This window comes from Hypomesus transpacificus, chromosome 3, assembly GCF_021917145.1.
Source record: "Hypomesus transpacificus isolate Combined female chromosome 3, fHypTra1, whole genome shotgun sequence".
In the NCBI taxonomy this organism is placed as follows: domain Eukaryota; kingdom Metazoa; phylum Chordata; class Actinopteri; order Osmeriformes; family Osmeridae; genus Hypomesus; species Hypomesus transpacificus.
In genome coordinates, this window is record NC_061062.1 from 2820618 (window position 1) to 2836991 (window position 16374).

At 50.3% G+C, this 16374-nt stretch overlaps 1 protein-coding gene across 1 annotated transcript in view; it reads left to right on the forward strand.

Annotated features, from left to right (window-relative positions):
• Positions 1-227: 227 nt before the first annotated feature.
• The window catches only part of syne2b (spectrin repeat containing, nuclear envelope 2b), a 79039-nt gene continuing 62892 nt past the window's right edge, over positions 228-16374 (forward strand). The window contains exons 1-28 of the mRNA XM_047051399.1: positions 228-494; positions 1789-1850; positions 3341-3436; positions 3716-3793; positions 4001-4093; positions 4201-4412; positions 4600-4799; positions 5203-5303; positions 5425-5514; positions 6798-6911; positions 7074-7211; positions 7527-7691; positions 7823-7935; positions 8572-8740; positions 8900-8996; positions 9115-9308; positions 9655-9819; positions 10059-10199; positions 10328-10429; positions 10593-10769; positions 10976-11134; positions 11359-12815; positions 12985-13129; positions 13669-14382; positions 14475-14609; positions 14916-15038; positions 15550-15737; positions 16130-16208. Of these exons, the coding sequence (XP_046907355.1) occupies positions 476-494; positions 1789-1850; positions 3341-3436; positions 3716-3793; positions 4001-4093; positions 4201-4412; positions 4600-4799; positions 5203-5303; positions 5425-5514; positions 6798-6911; positions 7074-7211; positions 7527-7691; positions 7823-7935; positions 8572-8740; positions 8900-8996; positions 9115-9308; positions 9655-9819; positions 10059-10199; positions 10328-10429; positions 10593-10769; positions 10976-11134; positions 11359-12815; positions 12985-13129; positions 13669-14382; positions 14475-14609; positions 14916-15038; positions 15550-15737; positions 16130-16208 (5526 nt within the window). The 5' untranslated portion in view covers positions 228-475. The remainder of the gene's footprint in view (positions 495-1788; positions 1851-3340; positions 3437-3715; positions 3794-4000; positions 4094-4200; positions 4413-4599; positions 4800-5202; positions 5304-5424; positions 5515-6797; positions 6912-7073; positions 7212-7526; positions 7692-7822; positions 7936-8571; positions 8741-8899; positions 8997-9114; positions 9309-9654; positions 9820-10058; positions 10200-10327; positions 10430-10592; positions 10770-10975; positions 11135-11358; positions 12816-12984; positions 13130-13668; positions 14383-14474; positions 14610-14915; positions 15039-15549; positions 15738-16129; positions 16209-16374) is intronic.

The window sequence follows — 16374 nt, forward strand, 5'->3', positions numbered from 1 at the left end:
CTCACCTCTGTTCAACTGAGTTTACTGAGGTAGCAGGCAATCATCACACCAACCTGTCATCTCAAGGAGTTCCCTCATTTGACCTATTATCAGATGATATGTTGACAGTGTTGATATTGCCGTTGCACCCCTGAAAGAATGGAATCTCCCTCTTTGCGCTTTGACTATCTTCTGTGGTGGTTAATAGGTATTAGCAGCTTGGAAAGGGGCTGTGGTTGGTGTTGTCTGGACAGGCTTCACCTCCATGTGTTCGCTTATGGCTGGGAGGAGCTGTAATGCTGCTCTATTCACCTGCCCCCTGAAGGGATACTGTAGGTAGGATAACTGGCAGTTGAACAGGAATCCTCACTAACGAACGTTCTGTCTCAGTGAAAAAGCAGCTTGCCATCGCATCTATCTGCCGGTGGACCCTTCCCCCCTTTTAACGTCCAGTGGAGCTCATCAGTTTGTGAACTTGTGAACAAACCATGCCAGCATGGCTGCAGCAAGGAAAGGTATAGATCAATCAACGCATTACGATATCCTATTCCTGTGGGTAGACGATGCAAACAGCATGTATGTTCACGTGTTTACAGGTGGAGATTTTTGGTGTGGTGGTTGTAATTTTATTGAATGGATTCGTTCTTTAGTTCGTGGGAATATGAGGTATGAGATATTTTGTGTGTTTAAGTTTCACACTTATTGCATGATGAGCTTTTTGCAGATTGTCTCGGATGACTGCTTCAGGAAAACACAAGGACGCTTTATTTACCCGCTGATTCCAAAGAGAGTTTGCACTTAGAGTAGTGTCATATTATTTTCATCCAGACTATCTTATTTGTGTGTTTAAGCGAGCAGCACTGATTTGTATGGTTGTGTCTGCGGTGAACTCAACTCAAGGTTGTTTACAAATAGATTCTGCTTAGAAAACCAACAAGTGTAACAGCTCACTTTCTTCCTTGTTTGCCAGGCCAATTGCGAACTCTCCAAACATTGGCGCTGTCGACGTTTTAGCACTAGTAATACGTCATAGGACGCACCACTGAAGGTATGTTTATGATCTTAAATGATCTTGACTTGACATCTGAGTCACACACTTGGAGCGTTGATAATCATCAACATCAGACTAGATGGCAGGCGTGGAAGGCCTGTTGTAAAACAGCCTACTGAGGAAACATCTCCTTGGTTCTGGCGGTCGGTCGGTCGGTCCGTTCGTCTCCGTGCTCAGGGTAGCAGACCAGGGGGAGTCAGAGCTTAGCTGGTACAGATGAGGGACCTCTCCTTGATGGCTGTGTCGAGCTGCCTTGAGTAGTGGACCCAGAACTAGTGAGCAAGAGACAGGAGAAGTTAGAGTTCAAGTCCAACTATGTAAAAATAAATAATTCAGGAGCCTTTTTTTCCGACGCAGTTGGATGTGCTGGAAGATTTAGAGGTGCCCGTCGTAGACGTGAGGGCTTTTCGAAGTGTTCTGGGAGACGATGGAGACTCACCCCTCACAGCGGCTGAGCTCACGAGGTTTACAGCTGTGAGTGGGCTCATGCTGTGCTAGCAGTTTTGGCCTGTGTGCCGTGCTGTGAGTATCTGAGGAGAAGGATTTGTGAGAGTTCAATTTCATTGTTCCCAACCGCTATTGTGTTTCAAGGTCCTGAGGCAGCTTTATTTAAGTTCCGACAAATAATCGTGTCGATGAAACACGACTTGTGAGCCGCTTTGCTGCCCCTTGGACATACATCTTCTGTCTGTGGCAGGGTCTGGCGGTGTAAAACACTATGTCATTTCCTGTCTTCTCTCTACCCGTTCTCTCCGCAGTTGAGCAAGATCAAATTCAGAAGCGAACCTTCACCAACTGGATCAATGCTCAGCTATCAAAGGTGAGTGTCTACAAGGGACATACAGAAATTCAGTGTTGTTCTAAGGACACCAGGAGTAGACCACCGCTATACAGATCATGCTAGAGGTCAACTGTGCATGTGACGAGAGAAGGGGGAGGAGGAGAAAAGTGTGGTGGAGGGGGTTAGTTTATTTAAATATAGCCACTTGGAGCAGAGTTCAGCGCACACAGACGGACAGCGACAGAAGCACCACCTCCCCCACCCTCTCGCAAAAATGAACTGTGGCCAAAGCTGGCATGGCCGTCTGTGTTGTGGACACCCAGCTGAGGGGTTCAACATGTTTCAAGACACTTCCAATACGACCAGACATCTGCATGATTGAAGTTGCTAAGATTGTGTTTGGATCAGATTTAATGACGCAATGGAAATCAATGTCACGTTTTTTTTTTGATGAACACATTTAGATCTTTCAGATAGGGCTGGGCAATAAGATGAACTTATAAAACGAAAATATTCCACGATAACGTTGACAGGTTCATGATGTGTTTTTTTACTAGTGCAATCCCGCAGTAGTTAGCGTCGCTATGTGCACTAGATAAAAGACTGAACAGCTCTAACTGTCTTTCCACTGTTTTCCAAGCAGCAAAAATGGTAGAAGATGCAAAGAAACAAAGGCATGGTTGCAGGGGCACCATATGAGAGAGAGAGAGAGAGAGAGAGAGAGAGAGAGAGAGAGAGAGAGAGAGAGAGAGAGAGAGGGAGAGGGAGAGGGAGAGGGAGAGGGAGAGGGAGAGGGAGAGGGAGAGGGAGAGGGAGAGGGAGAGAGAGAGAGGGAGACAGAGAGAGAGAGGGAGAGGGAGAGGGAGAGACGGAGAGAGAGAGGGAGAGACGGAGAGAGACAGAGAGGGAGAGGGAGAGAGAGAGAGAGTTAGAGGGAGAGAGACAGAGAAAGAGAGATTTTCTGTATGTTTTCATTTATGTTCCGTATATCCCAGCTTCAAATTATTTTTGACTGTACATTGAGCGGACTAGTATGAGTAACCAGAGTAAGTCTCATGCATGTGGCACTTTCTTAGTCTGAGTTCGCAGAGCGTGCATTTCCTGGCAAGACAAAATACTATGGAAGCAAATCAGTGACATAGTAGCATGCTGCACTGGTGGGACAGATTTTGTTACAAAACAACAACACAATCTAAATGAGATTGACATTTTGATATCTTTCATGTCTGTGTAGGATACTGTAAACTAAACCGTCTTCTGGTTTCTTTAGAATTCTGTCCTAAGGAGAACACTCTGAATACTTTAAATAGTGGATTATCAACATCAATCAATATATTTGTAAAAATCATACAGCCTATTGATACATTCTTTGGCCATATCACGATAACTGACCCCATTTTTACTGTAAAGGATTGATATATCATTAAAATGTTGGGGTGAACTCTCCCTCAACAAACAGCCATAAATGATTGTACATGTGCAATACATGTAGTCACTAGGCCAAGTGAAAGAGGTTAATGTTGTTGCAGAGGAAACCCCCAAACATGGTGGTGGACCTGTTCAGTGACTTCAGGGATGGATCCAAGCTGCTGGACCTACTGGAGGTGATGAGTGGACAGCGAATGGTGAGTCCCTCCCTCCCTCCATCCATCCATCTATTCATCCCTCCATCCATCCCTCCGTCCATCCATCCATCCATCTATTCATCACTCCATCCCTCCCTCCGTCTGTTTTGGGACCTTTTTTTGTTTTGTCACTGAGATCTGCTTTGACAAAGGCTCAGGCGACATGCTACACCCTCACAGAACAGGAAAATATATCTGTCATGTTCTGTTTAGTTAACTTTTACCACAGCATTCTTTTATGGTCTCTCCTTTCCTGACTGTGCCGTCTGTCTGATGTAGAACCGTGAGAAGGGCAGAGGCATCTTTCAGCACAGGAGCAACATTGAAACAGCCCTGACCTTTCTGAAGAAGAAGTCGGTAAGGGGGCTGCTTCATTCAATCTGTACTCTGTATTGGGTCTGAGTTTTCTTGGGAGTTTTTCCTTGTCTTCTTCCAGGGTTTTGATTGGTTTAGGTGCATTTCAGTTCTGTATTTGTAAAAAGGCAGATACGATTAGATTATAATTATTTTGTTTCAATACGTTGTTTTAATTCAGTTGTCTGTCTTGTTTCTGTTCCCACACAGATCAAGCTAGTCAACATTAACATTCCTGACATCATCGATGGTAGACCGTCCATCATTCTGGGCTTGATATGGACTATCATTTTACAGTATCATGTGAGTCTCTGTCACATTCAGCTGTAAACCAACATGCCATTTGAGAGAGAATAAAAACCCCTTGGTTTAGCTGTGGCAGCTTATATATCCCTGCTTTCTCTCTGCAGATTGAGGAGCTGGCTAGCAGCTTGTCCTTCAGCTCCCGCCAGTCCTCTCTGGAGTCTCTGGCCAGCTTGGACTCTCGCTCCACCCTCTCCAGCCTCTCCACCCGCTCCACCTCCAGCAGCCCTGTGCCCCCTAAGGGTTCCCCCTTACACAACCGCTTCAGGGTCTCTGCCAAGAAAGCCCTGCTCCTCTGGGTCCGGGAACAGTGTCACAAGTGAGACCCGTGCCTTGTTCTCACACATTGGAACCCTGCTGAAACTCCGTCAAAGATATCTGTTGTTTTGAAGAGCGTTGATGTTTTTTTTTCTGTCAGTGTCGATTTGCATCAATGGAAAAACAAAGGGGGATCTTGTCAACTGAGCAGCTCGACTGTATCTCATAACCTCTGTGTTTGTCCTCAGGGCTGGCTGTACCCTGAATGTAAAAGACTTCAAGGCCAGCTGGAAGAGCGGTGTTGTCTTCCTGGCCATCCTGTACGCCCTGAGACCAGACCTGGTGGACCTGTCCAAGGCCAGAACTAGAACCAACAAGCAGAACCTGGAGGAGGCCTTCCGCACGGCTGAGCGAGAGCTGCGCATCCCCAGACTGCTGGAGCCTGATGGTGGGTGGGAGAGCCTGCCTGGGGGGGGAGAGCCTGCCTGGGGGAGGAGAGCCTGCCTGGGGGGGGAGAGCCTGCCTGGGGGAGGAGAGCCTGCCTGGGGGGGGAGAGCCTGCCTGGGGGGGGAGAGCCTGCCTGGGGGGGGGAGAGCCTGCCTGGGGGAGGGGGGGGGGGAGGAGAGCCTGTCTGGGGGGAGGGGGGGGGGGGGAGGCGGCCATGACGGTCTGATGACTGAGTGGTTTCCTGCTTTGAACTGATGTGAAAAGCTTGCTTGTTGTGCCTTGCTGTCACAAGTTTTTTTTTTTTTTTAGTATCCATGGCATCTAATCAGGGCACGCTGAATTCCGATTTTGTCAGTTGCTTTGGACCGTGTTCTGACTGTCTCAGGGAACTTGTTTTGGGGCAGATGTTGATGTCAGGGACCCTGATGAGAAGTCCATCATGACCTACGTGGCCCAGTTCCTCCAGTACTCCAGAGACATGCCAACACCCGAGGACGACATGCAGGTCTGTAGTCAGCAGCTGCACTGTTTTGTAATCAATCACTTTTTTTCGGCTTTGCGACTTTCACTTTTTATTTCTGTTTTCTAACTGACACTTTGATTCTCTCCTCTGTCTTATCTGTCAGATGCAATATCTGACTCCTCCTAAAAGTCTGTCACCTGTCAACCTGCCCACGCACTTCACTCCTGCCATCTCTGCCTCTCCTCTGCGCCAGGTAGCTCCTGCTTCTGTTTGCTGTGCCTTCGGCCCCCTGGCTCACCTCATCCTCTCTGGCACGCTACAGTACTGAATGTACCCCTTTTCCTCCAGGGTCCAGTTTCTCAACATGTTCAACTGAAATGAATCCATGTCTGAATCACAACTGCTAGAGAGCTAACCCACTGAAAAATAACATCATTTTTAAAAGGCATTTCAGCATTGTATTTATGAACGCAATATATTTGGAAACAGTATTCACCTGTGAATGTTTGGAATTAGAAGGCACCTCAAAAGACCTTGTGTGGTAGAGGAATAGTCCCTCCACTCTACCAAACCCTAACATTGCGCAATGTCAAGAATACCTTTAAATGTCAACTTGATTAAAGTTGGAGCAGAGTAAGTCGTTCACGACCAGTTCTCCCTGTTTTCTAGCTGCTAGCCTGAAGGCATAGGAGGAGTGTTTCACGGCAAATGAATGACTCTAGTGGTGGCAGTAATTCCTTCCACTAAGGCAAAGGTATTGCCTGTCACGACCCAGGGAATTCATGCCAGAACCGTCATACCAAGCAGAACGTCCAGCTCAGGTTTCCTGCAGTGCTTCTGCTCCGGCATGTGTTACCACCTCCAGTGTTCCTAGGGTACAGGATAGTTCAGAGATGTTGTTCAGCTGTTCAGGACTTGACGTGAACTTCTGTCAGTCAGGGAGAACCGTTTCAATGTTATAACCCGCTGCCATATAAAACCCGCTGCCATATAAAACCCCCAGCCAGCTGTGGGGTTTGGATCTGTTTGGTTTAGTAGATGCCTCTACCCAGCCCCTCCTTCACTCTGCTGTCTGTTCCCTGGTTAGGCTCATCTACTTCAACCTATACCTAGCAGATCAGCTACGTCTGATTTAACTGAGCCCTCCAGAGCTGCAGCTACTGTGGTAAACCGCTCTCCATGTCCTGAGCCTTAGCGCCCCCCCCCCCTCCCCCTTCTCCATTACGCTCTAAAAACAGCTGCTTCCCTTCACCTCTGGCTGATTCACTGAGTGATGTTCATTTAGATTGATCTCACTACCAGAACCTCAACTCATCTACTCACCAGGAAAAACGTCAGCATTAATATTAGCTGTCCTTATGCTAACATTACTACAAACCCAAGCTGCGGGCTAAAGGGTTGTCCTCATTCAGCCAATCTTGCTTCCCTCCCTGTCAAGGTTCATTGTGTAAGATTAGAGTTTGAAAGTTTGAATAGACGCATGAGTTGTTGTGGTTTTAATAACACTTGTTTTTCGGGGGGCTGGTGAATATTTAGACTTCCTCCAATAAGAAAGCCCAGGAAGTGACCTGCTGGCTTGTGCAAGCCTATCAGGAGCTACTTGAAGGTTGGGACTCCACAGAGGGAGAGAGCTACGCAGAGAGATACCACGTAAGTGGAAACGTTCCTGGTTAAGCTTGACGAGTATGCCCTGAACTGGGGTTTTGTACAGTACAGCTCACAGGAAAAACATCTGGTGAATTAGACATTTCAGTTCATTATTATTATTATTATTCTTTTTTCACTAGAAGTGTGTGTGTTTGTGTCCCACAGGTGTTCCAGACGTTTGTGGTGTCTTTTAACGAGCAGCGTCGTCCCGTGATGCCCCTGCTCACGGCGATGAGACGCACCCCCCAGCTGAGCAAGGAGCAGCGCTCTCTCAGGGGGGCCTGGGACGCTCTCGCTGAAAAGGTCAAAGGCCAAATCAAACCAACGCGCTCATGCAAACCAACAGCAAATCATACACGAATAAAAACGCAATAATGATGTATTCTAGCAGTCAGTTCTATCCAAAGTGATGTACAGGGCTGGGGTGGATTTGAACCTGCGATCTCTTGATCTGGAGTTGAACGTTTCTAACCACTTAGCTACACCCATCCCAACCGAGAATTTCCAAAACATTCTCACATCCTTAAATTACGCTAAACTAACTCGGTAGAACTCGCAAGAACTTAGTTTTGTCCTCGTATGTTTGTTGACTTTCCTGTTTCCCACTTGTCGCTGCAGCTGCGAGAGTTCAAGACAGAGCTGGACCTGAGCCTGCCGGCACCGCTGTCCACTGTGGGCCGCTGGCTGCTGAGGGCTGAGGGGGCGTTGGCGGAGGAGGAGGGAGACCCCCAGGACCACGCCCGCGCCGCTAGGGAGGCCAGGGAGAAGATTGAGTTGCTTAAGGTAGGTCGTCTCAACCGGCCTTAACTCACTTGGGGCCTCTTCAGAGTCCTCTGTTCCCACAACGGAGACACGAGATGAACTTGAGAAAGTGTAAAATATAACGCAAGCTGACGTGGTGTGTGTTTTTCTAGGCTTGCCTAGATGAAATGCCACAGCAACTGAAGACCTTTCAGAAGTTCCAGAACTCGGACGAATACGGAGCCATGGTGGTTCCTTCAGACAAACTAGAGGAGATGAAGAGAAGGTGGGTTCTTGTCTCCCCATTTTTGCAGTTTCTCTCGTTCCAAACATGCAGGCTGCGGCCCACTAGTGGTCCGCTAGGGTAATACAGGCAGGCCGCCAAAACCAATGAAAACTTGAAATATTGAAATATTTGTCATATTTGTTCCCGATGGATAATGTAATGTCACATGTCTTTCTCAGTTTTCTAACAAATATTTGGAAGGGGGAGAGATCTCTGTGAGGGTGTACTGTTGTCGGTCGATGGAAAAAAAGCGAGAAAAAGAGAGCAATTGTTATGGGTTTTGGATAAAAGCTTCTGCTAAATGCATAAATGTAACATAACCTGTTCTGGTTATTAAACGTCACGTTTCTAACTTCACTGGAAGTTCTAGACCTGGCCTGGCCGTGGTATTTACACAAGTTACCTCTCTTTACAATGTGTGCTTACTGTGGCGTTGATGGACAATTTGTCTTCTTTGATCGCTCAAATAAATGTAGCCTGAAAGCCAACTGTTTGGCTGGCGTTGTGTTTTGAAACGCATTTGAGCTACGCAAATGGGCCGCAAAGTTGAAAAGGTCGGACTGCTCTACAGCCAAAGGCTTGGATGCTAAGTGAAATGTAAAACTGCTAAACTTAGTTTTTTTCCCTTCCTGTCAGGTTCACTAGTGTGAGAGTGACTGCTAAGTACCATGGGATCAAGCTGGAGTACCAAGAGCAGCGTCACACAGTGCTGGACCTACTGGGCCAGATCAACACCAAGCTGCGCACCTGGAAGAGACCCTACATATCCCAGGAGGCAGTGCGGGTCCTTCTGCAGGAATGGCATGTGAGTGCTTCAGTTTGATAGCCAGTGGTTCCGTGGTCTGTATTGAGAGAATGCCTTTGCTGTACCACAGTACTTTGGTCTGTTTAAAATGATATAAGGGTATCCTAGCATCACTTAAATACACCTCATTAACACCTCCTCGTAACGTCTTCCACACAGGAGTTAGTCGACAAGCAAGAACTACCTTCTCTGCTGGAGGGGGCTCTCCTGAAACTGAAGCTGGTTTCCAGCAAATACAACGGCAAGTCTGCCCTGGGTAAGTGGGGCGCACAGAGGCCTGTGGAACACAACGCTAAGAAATTTCCAAGATTCTTTCCCCACGGTTTCCTTTCCGAGACGGATAAATGTCAGCTCTGCGCTCGTGTCTCTCCCAGCTTCCGACTCCAGAGTTGTGGAGCGGCAGGTGAAAGATATGGAGGAGGAGAGCGCTGCGTCGCTAGAGGCGGTGTTGGCAGTGAAGAGCACGATGGGGCGAGTCCTGTCGGCCTGGGACTCCTACTCTGACTCTTACAGCTCCCTGCAGGCCTGGTTGGAGCAGGACTCATCCACCCACGGCCCTGCCCCAGAGGTACACACACACACATCCAACACACACATACATCAAACACACAGACACACATCAAACACACACACATCCAACAGGCACACACACACATCCAACACACACACACATCCAACACACACACACATCCAACACACACACACACACACACATCCAACACACACACACACACACACATCCAACACACACACACACACACACACATCCAACACACACACACATCAAACACACACACACACACACACATCCAACACACACACACACACACATCCAACACACACACATCCAATACACACACACATTCAATACACACACAGTACTCTGCATCCATGTCTGTATGCTTCTGGTCTAGGTGTCCTCTGAGAGCATGGCAGAGTGGAGATCCCGCCTGGCCCACCTAAACGAGGTGGGTAACTTCCTGGTTGAGCTGACGGAGCCCCAGACCAGCCGGACCCTGGGGGAGGAGCTACGCAGGCTGAACACACACTGGGCTGACTTTGTGACCAGAACCACATACGTAAGTGACGTCCTGTTTTGCTCGAAACATATCAGACCTGGGTTGAGAATGTCTCCAGACTAGATAACTACACGTACTTTAAAAGAGTTTGAAGAGGTTTGGAAAAAAGCTTTTTTTGGGGGGTAAGGTTTTATGGTTATTATGTAGAGCTTAGCTGAAACTAGTGCCTAGATAAAGCAATCAGAAGAAAAAAAGGTAAACCCTGCTGCTCCACCCTGCCCTGCCCCGCCCTGCCCCAGGCTGCAGCAGCTGAGCCCAGCGTTAGACCAGACACCAGGCCACAGAACCCCCAGGTTCTGATCCGAGAGGCAAATCAGATCATCAACGAGTCTGTCGAAGCCATGTCCGGACCCCTGCGGATCTACATGAAGAAGCTACAGGTACGCTTGTGGCTCAGACCACAAAACACGTGTTTGGGATGTTGTTAGGGGCTTGGGAGATCGTCTTTGCAGCGCTCCGCAAACGTAATGTTCACAGGCAGTGATTGTGGGATTTCCCTGCTGTTCAGTTTACGATGAGGAAGATAAAGGAGGTGGATGTGGAGGCCCTCTCTCCCAGCCCAGAATGCTCGGCTGAGACAGTGAGGAAGGTGAAGATGGCGCTACCTGAGGTAGGTCTCATAGCACTCAGCCAGGTTGACAGGTTTTCAGTTTTCACAGTTTGTTTCATGACTTGCTAAACTTGTTATGTTCTGTTTGTGGGTGCGCTGCTCCTGTGTGGGTGTCTTTGGTATGCTTCTATGTGCGTGTGCGCGTGTGAATGTGTGTGTGCAGGTGATGCAGACCCTGTGTGAGGCCGAGCAGGTTTGTGTGGAGCTGCAGCAGAGTGTATCCGGGCTGGACTGTCGCCTGGCTGAGCTGCTTCACTGGGAGAGCGAGGCCAGGGAGCTGTACCACGTCCTGAAGGCCGCGGAGCGCCGCGCTCCGGCCGGACAGGACTCCCGCGCCAGGGTACGACTGACGCAGCCGAGGGGAAAGAGTCCCAGAAGGGACATTTAGTACACAGCAAAGCCTTTTCTCACAGATGCTGTGTAGGAAATAAGCCTTGTGACATCTAGAACTGGTGTTAGGAGGGTTATATCCTTCTTAAAAGCCCCACAGCGTTCTCTGCTATGAGGGTTAACAGCTTGTGTTGTTCCGCTCTCTTCCTCCGTCAGATGTTGATCTCCCGAGGGCTGCAGCTGGAGGGCCAGGTGGTGACAGAGGAACAGGACCTACAGATGCTGGTGCTGATGGGGCAGAAGAACTCGCCCCTCCGCTACCTCATGGCCTCCGCCATGCAGGACCGGGTCAAAAGCTCGGTGGCCCAGTCACAGGTCTGAACTCCTCTCTGTCTCTCTCTCTTGTGTCTTGTCTTGTTCATTCTAAGTACTTTTTCTTCTTCTTTTCTGTAAATGGTACACATTTGAAATGGAAACATTGGGAAAAAACTTGAATATGATTGTATAAATTGAAACAAAAACGTAATGCTGAAATAAAAATGCAGTCCAAAAATGATAAGTAAATATTTTCTTAAATTTGAACTTTTCCTGGATTCCAGGAGACTATAGGCATGCTCAGCTCTCTGGGCTCCAGGAGAGACAGAAGCCCGCCCGGAGACCAGCCTCCACCCGAGAAGTATGCCCAGACAGAGGAGGGTGCGGAGGCCCAGACACTCTCGTCTTTCCGTCCCATGACTCCTGACCCGCCAGCCTGTCAGCCAGATGCGCAGCGACAGGCCCAGCCAGTGCCACAGATAGTAGTACAGGAATACAGGGAGGAGACTAGCCCTCCACCTCTATTGTACAGCTATTCTCAGGCTGTGACCCAGTCGATGGCCCGCCCACAATCACCTCCAGAGGGCCAGGTTCAGATCACACAGTCCCAGACCCAGACCCAGACCCAGCTCCAGACCCAGACTCAGCTCCAGACCCAAACCCCGCGACTGATAGAGCAGCAGGTCTCTGAACAACAGGTATTCTCCCAGAGAGAGCAGCATCCTGCCCAGTCTGGGGCGCAAGGCCCGGGCCCAGGTGAACCTACGTGCCAAGCTCCCACCTATTTACCAACACCAGACCAGAAACGCTCTTTATCCCAGTCGCCTCAACCGACAAGGCCTCTGACGCCTCAGGAACTGCAGGTTAGGAAGGCACAGGCCAGCAAGAACCGACCCTGGCTGCAGAAGAAGACTCAACATCAGGACCAGGACCAGTCTCCAGGCCAGCCCCCGGCCCCTGCACGGGCCCAAATCCAGACAGAGAAACAGGTGCCTGTCCAGGTGGTTCCACAGCACACAGGAACCCCCAAACCTGCTGTTCAGGCACAATCCATGACTGTTACACCTTCACAGCCACAGCCCATAGCCCATATCCAGTCTCCCAGCCAAGCCCAACCCATGACCAAGAGCCTGCCTCAACCGCTAACCACAGCTCAAGGTCAACATCAAATGAAGGTACAGGAACCATCCTCGGCTCAACCTCAGGCTTCCAGCCAGGTCCAGATGCAGGGCGGGCCTCAGGACAGGATGGTCCAGGGTCTGCAGCAGGTGAAGGCCCAGAGCAAGCCTTTACCAAAGGCTCTGCCACAGCCTCATGGCCCCATGAAGTCACAGGGCCAAGGCCAGCCTCAGGGCCAGGGCCAGGAGCAGATTCAACCCCAGGTCCAGGCCCAGCTACAGGCTCAGACCCAGCCCCATCCCCAGCCCTATCCCCAGCCCCATCCCCAAGCCAAGGTCCAGCCCCATCCGCAGCCCCTTCCCCAGCCCCAGATCCAGGCCCAAGCCCAGGCCCAGCCCCAGGCCCAGCCCCAGCCCCAACTCCAGGCCCAACTCCAGGCCCAGGCCCAGGCCCAGGCCAACATCCAACCCCAGAGCCAAATGCAGACCTATACCCAGGTCCAGATCCAGAGGCCGATGCCGGTCCAGCACCAGGCCCAAGCCCAGGCCCAGGTCCACACATGGGCTCCAATCAGATCTCCCCTCCCCCTTCCTCCAGGCCAGCCACAGCCCTACACCCAGGGGTATCCCCTAGCCCAGTCCCCTCCCCAGCCATGGACCCCAATCAGACCCGAGTCCCCCAGTTCACCTTACTCCCATACTAGGGGCCCTACCCATCCACTATTCCCAGTGAGAGCTCAGACTCCACCTCAGGCCTATACTCAGACAATGGGCCTTGCTCACTGCCCTCAGTCCTATTCACCGGTCCAGTCTCCACCACCCCAGCAGTGGCCCCCAGTCAGGCCTCAGCAACCCTCCCAGGGCTACGCTCAGCCTGGGGGAGCTTACCCCCAGCCTCCTGCCCAGCCTGGAGGACAACCCTGGATACAACCTCCAAGTCAGCTGCCTCCTCAGGGCCTCACGCAACAGCAGCCTCAGATGAGAGCCTACAACCTCCAGGCACAGCAAAGCCAGTTCCAGACTCAGTCTTGGGGGCAGCCCCAACGCAAACCTTACCCCCAGCCCCAGCCCCAGCCTCAGCCTCAACCCTATTCTTATTCCCAGCCTCAGGCTCAGCCTTTCCCCCAGCCCCAGCCATATTCTCCATTACAACCTAAAACCTACCCTCAACCCCAGTCTCCTTTCCAGCCCCAGCCCCAGCCCCACCTTCAGCCTCAAGCTCGTCCTCAGTTGCAACCTGCATCCCAGCCCCAGACCTATCCTCAATACCAAGTCCAGCCAAATAAACCCCAGTACCAGCCCTTACAGCAACCTAAGCCCTTCTCCCAACCACAGCCCCAACAGCAGCCTCAGCCCCAGCTCCAGCCTCAGCTCCAGCCCCATCCCCAACAGCAGCCCCAGCTCCAGCCTCAGCTCCAGCCCCATCCCCAACAGCAGCCCCAGCTCCAGCCTCAGCTCCAGCCCCATCCCCAACAGCAGCCTCAGCCCCAGCCCCAAAAGCAGATCCAACCCCAACAGCAGCCGCAGCCCCAGCCTCAGCCCCAAAAGCAGCCACATCCCCAGCCTCTTCCCCAACCCCAAAGGCAGACCCAGGCTCAGTCTCAGCTCCAGCCCCAGCCTCTTCCGCAGCCCCAAAGGCAGCCCGAGGCTCAGCCTCAACAGCAGCCCCAGCCCCAGACCCAAAAGCAGATCCAACCCCAACAGCAGCCCCAGCCCCAGCTCCAGCCCCAAAAGCAGATCCAACCCCAACAGCAGCCTCAGCCTCAGCTCCAGCCTCAGCCTCAAAAGCAGCCTCAGCCCCAGCCTCTTCCCCAACCCCAAAGGCAGACCCAGGCTCAGCCTCAACAGCAACCCCAGCCTCAGACCCAGAAGCAGCCTCAGACCCAGCCTCAGCCTCAACCCCATCAGCCCCAGGCCCAGCCCCAGCCCGAGCCCCAGCCCCAGCCCCAACAGATCCAGGCCTCTCACGTTCTTCCTCAGTCTCCACCAGAGTCTCCAGAACTGCGCCTCAAGCCTCCCTCTCTAGCCCAGGCCCCCCCCCAGGCTTACACCGAGGCTTACCTCAAGGCCCAGGCCCTGGTCAGGAACCAGTTCGAGGAGGCCAAGCACTGCCTGCAGGAACACATCTTGGAAGCCATCAACGTTTTCAAGGACAAGCACGTCTCTCTCGAGCAGGCTTCCGTCAAAGAGGTAATCACACTCGAGTAACGTATTCGTTGTCACTGCGGTTCGAAGGCCGTGTCTCCGCTCACTCTCCTCCTGCCTGCCTGCGTCTTCCCCAGGAGACCCTGCGCACGCTGGACCCAGAGCTGCTGGAGGAGTTCCTGCGGGCGGCCGAGGGCATGGAGGCCTTCTGCACCCTGCCCCAGCTCCGAGACATGGAGTTCTTCACCAAGTCAGTTAGGACACAGTGGGAGGTAAGCCACAAGCTGGTTTGTGTTCGGAGTTTTGAGTGGTATTGAGTGTGACTCGTGTTTGGTGCTAGAGCTACTGTAAATCCGTAGAGATACAGCTGAAAGCTTTTTATTTATTTATTTTTAGTTCAGTGTGTATTGAGAATGTACAGTAGTTGAGTAGCAGATTTCATATAGAGAGTGTGTATGGAATGTGAGGTATGGAATGCTTGATGCTTGCATGCTTGTTAATTGAGCACTGGAACTCTAACTGTAACAACATTCTGAGTGATGTCATGTCTTTGATTGCCTTTACATTTTATCATCCAGGCTGTGAGAACTGAGATAAGCACCTTTGTACTGCATATGAGATTTGAACTAAAGCGAAAAGACTTTGTTAGAGCTGCCTTGCAGTGTGAGGTGCACTTTAACACAAACCCATCCAAAGCACAGGTAATTGACTATCTCACTAACTTTGTGGCATGTTTTGGTCGATGGGATCCCAGGGGAAAAGACTGCTTTTTCTTTTTCTTTTCTCCTAATCCTTAAGAAGTTGTATAAACATCTGTTGGGTAAATGGTTTGGCTGGGTGGTTAGTTTCATCATCTTCTCTCTCTGGTGTCTGCTGCTCCCTGCTGGGTTGTTGATTACATTGAAGTATTTAAGACTGAGTAATGATTCAGCATTCCCAAGCGGAAAAATAGTATACTTGAATTTTATTTAAACGTGTCAAATAAGAGCTTAAAACATTTTCACACAATTATCCACAATTACCACACTTTTTAAAGTACACTTAAAATGGACCGATTTTGTCCATTCACATACAAAAACTCAAAATATTTTTTCATCCAAAGTATGACAGAATATCACAACATACGTTGAAATCCCTTAAACTCTAAATATACTTTAAGTGTAATATCAGTTTGCTCGTGTGGGTATGCTGAGTCTCTGGCTGTGTCTGCAGGCGTGCTTCTCGGCCGAGGGCAGCTTGGCCCAGGCCGGCCTGCACCTGGAGGCATTGAAGGAGCTGTGTGACACCCTGAGCCCCGAGGACGCCCACCTGCTGGCCCAGGCTCAGCTCAGGGAGTGTGAGAAGAGGCTGGCTGCCATTCAGCGCCAGTTCAGCGGGGACAGGGACACTCCCGACTCTGGGTTAGACACGGATTTAAAATTTGAAAGACACTTTAATTTCATTTAGTCATTTAGCAGACGCTCTTATCCAGAGCGACTTACAGTAAGTACAGGGACATTCCCCCCGAAGCCAAGTAGGGTGAAGTGCCTTGCCCAAGGACACGGCATAATATTGTCACGGCCGGGAATCAAACTAGCGACCTTCTGATTACTAGCCTGATTCCCTTACCGCTCAGCCACCTGACTCTCACTTGGAGGTGGACGTGACATTCTGTACAAACACATACACACACAAACGTATATGCACATGCACACACACACATCCCTTGACTGGGGGTGAGACATGAATTTGAAATTTGAATGACACTTGAACTTTGAACTTGAACTTACTGTTTTAAACTTCTTTCCACCAGGAACTCTGCCGACATCAGTCAAGACCTGACACAACTGAAGGAATCTCCCATGACGACTGACAAACCACAAAGCTCTGAGGTAATGAGCTGGATTATTTACCAAATGTCATACTATTTTAAGACATTATATCAAATAAAAATGTATTTGTATAGCCCTTTTTACAAGCAATGTCACAGAGGGCTTCACATATGCCCATAGAACTGGCCCTCAACCAACATAAACCCTCAAGGAAGACAAAGAAAAA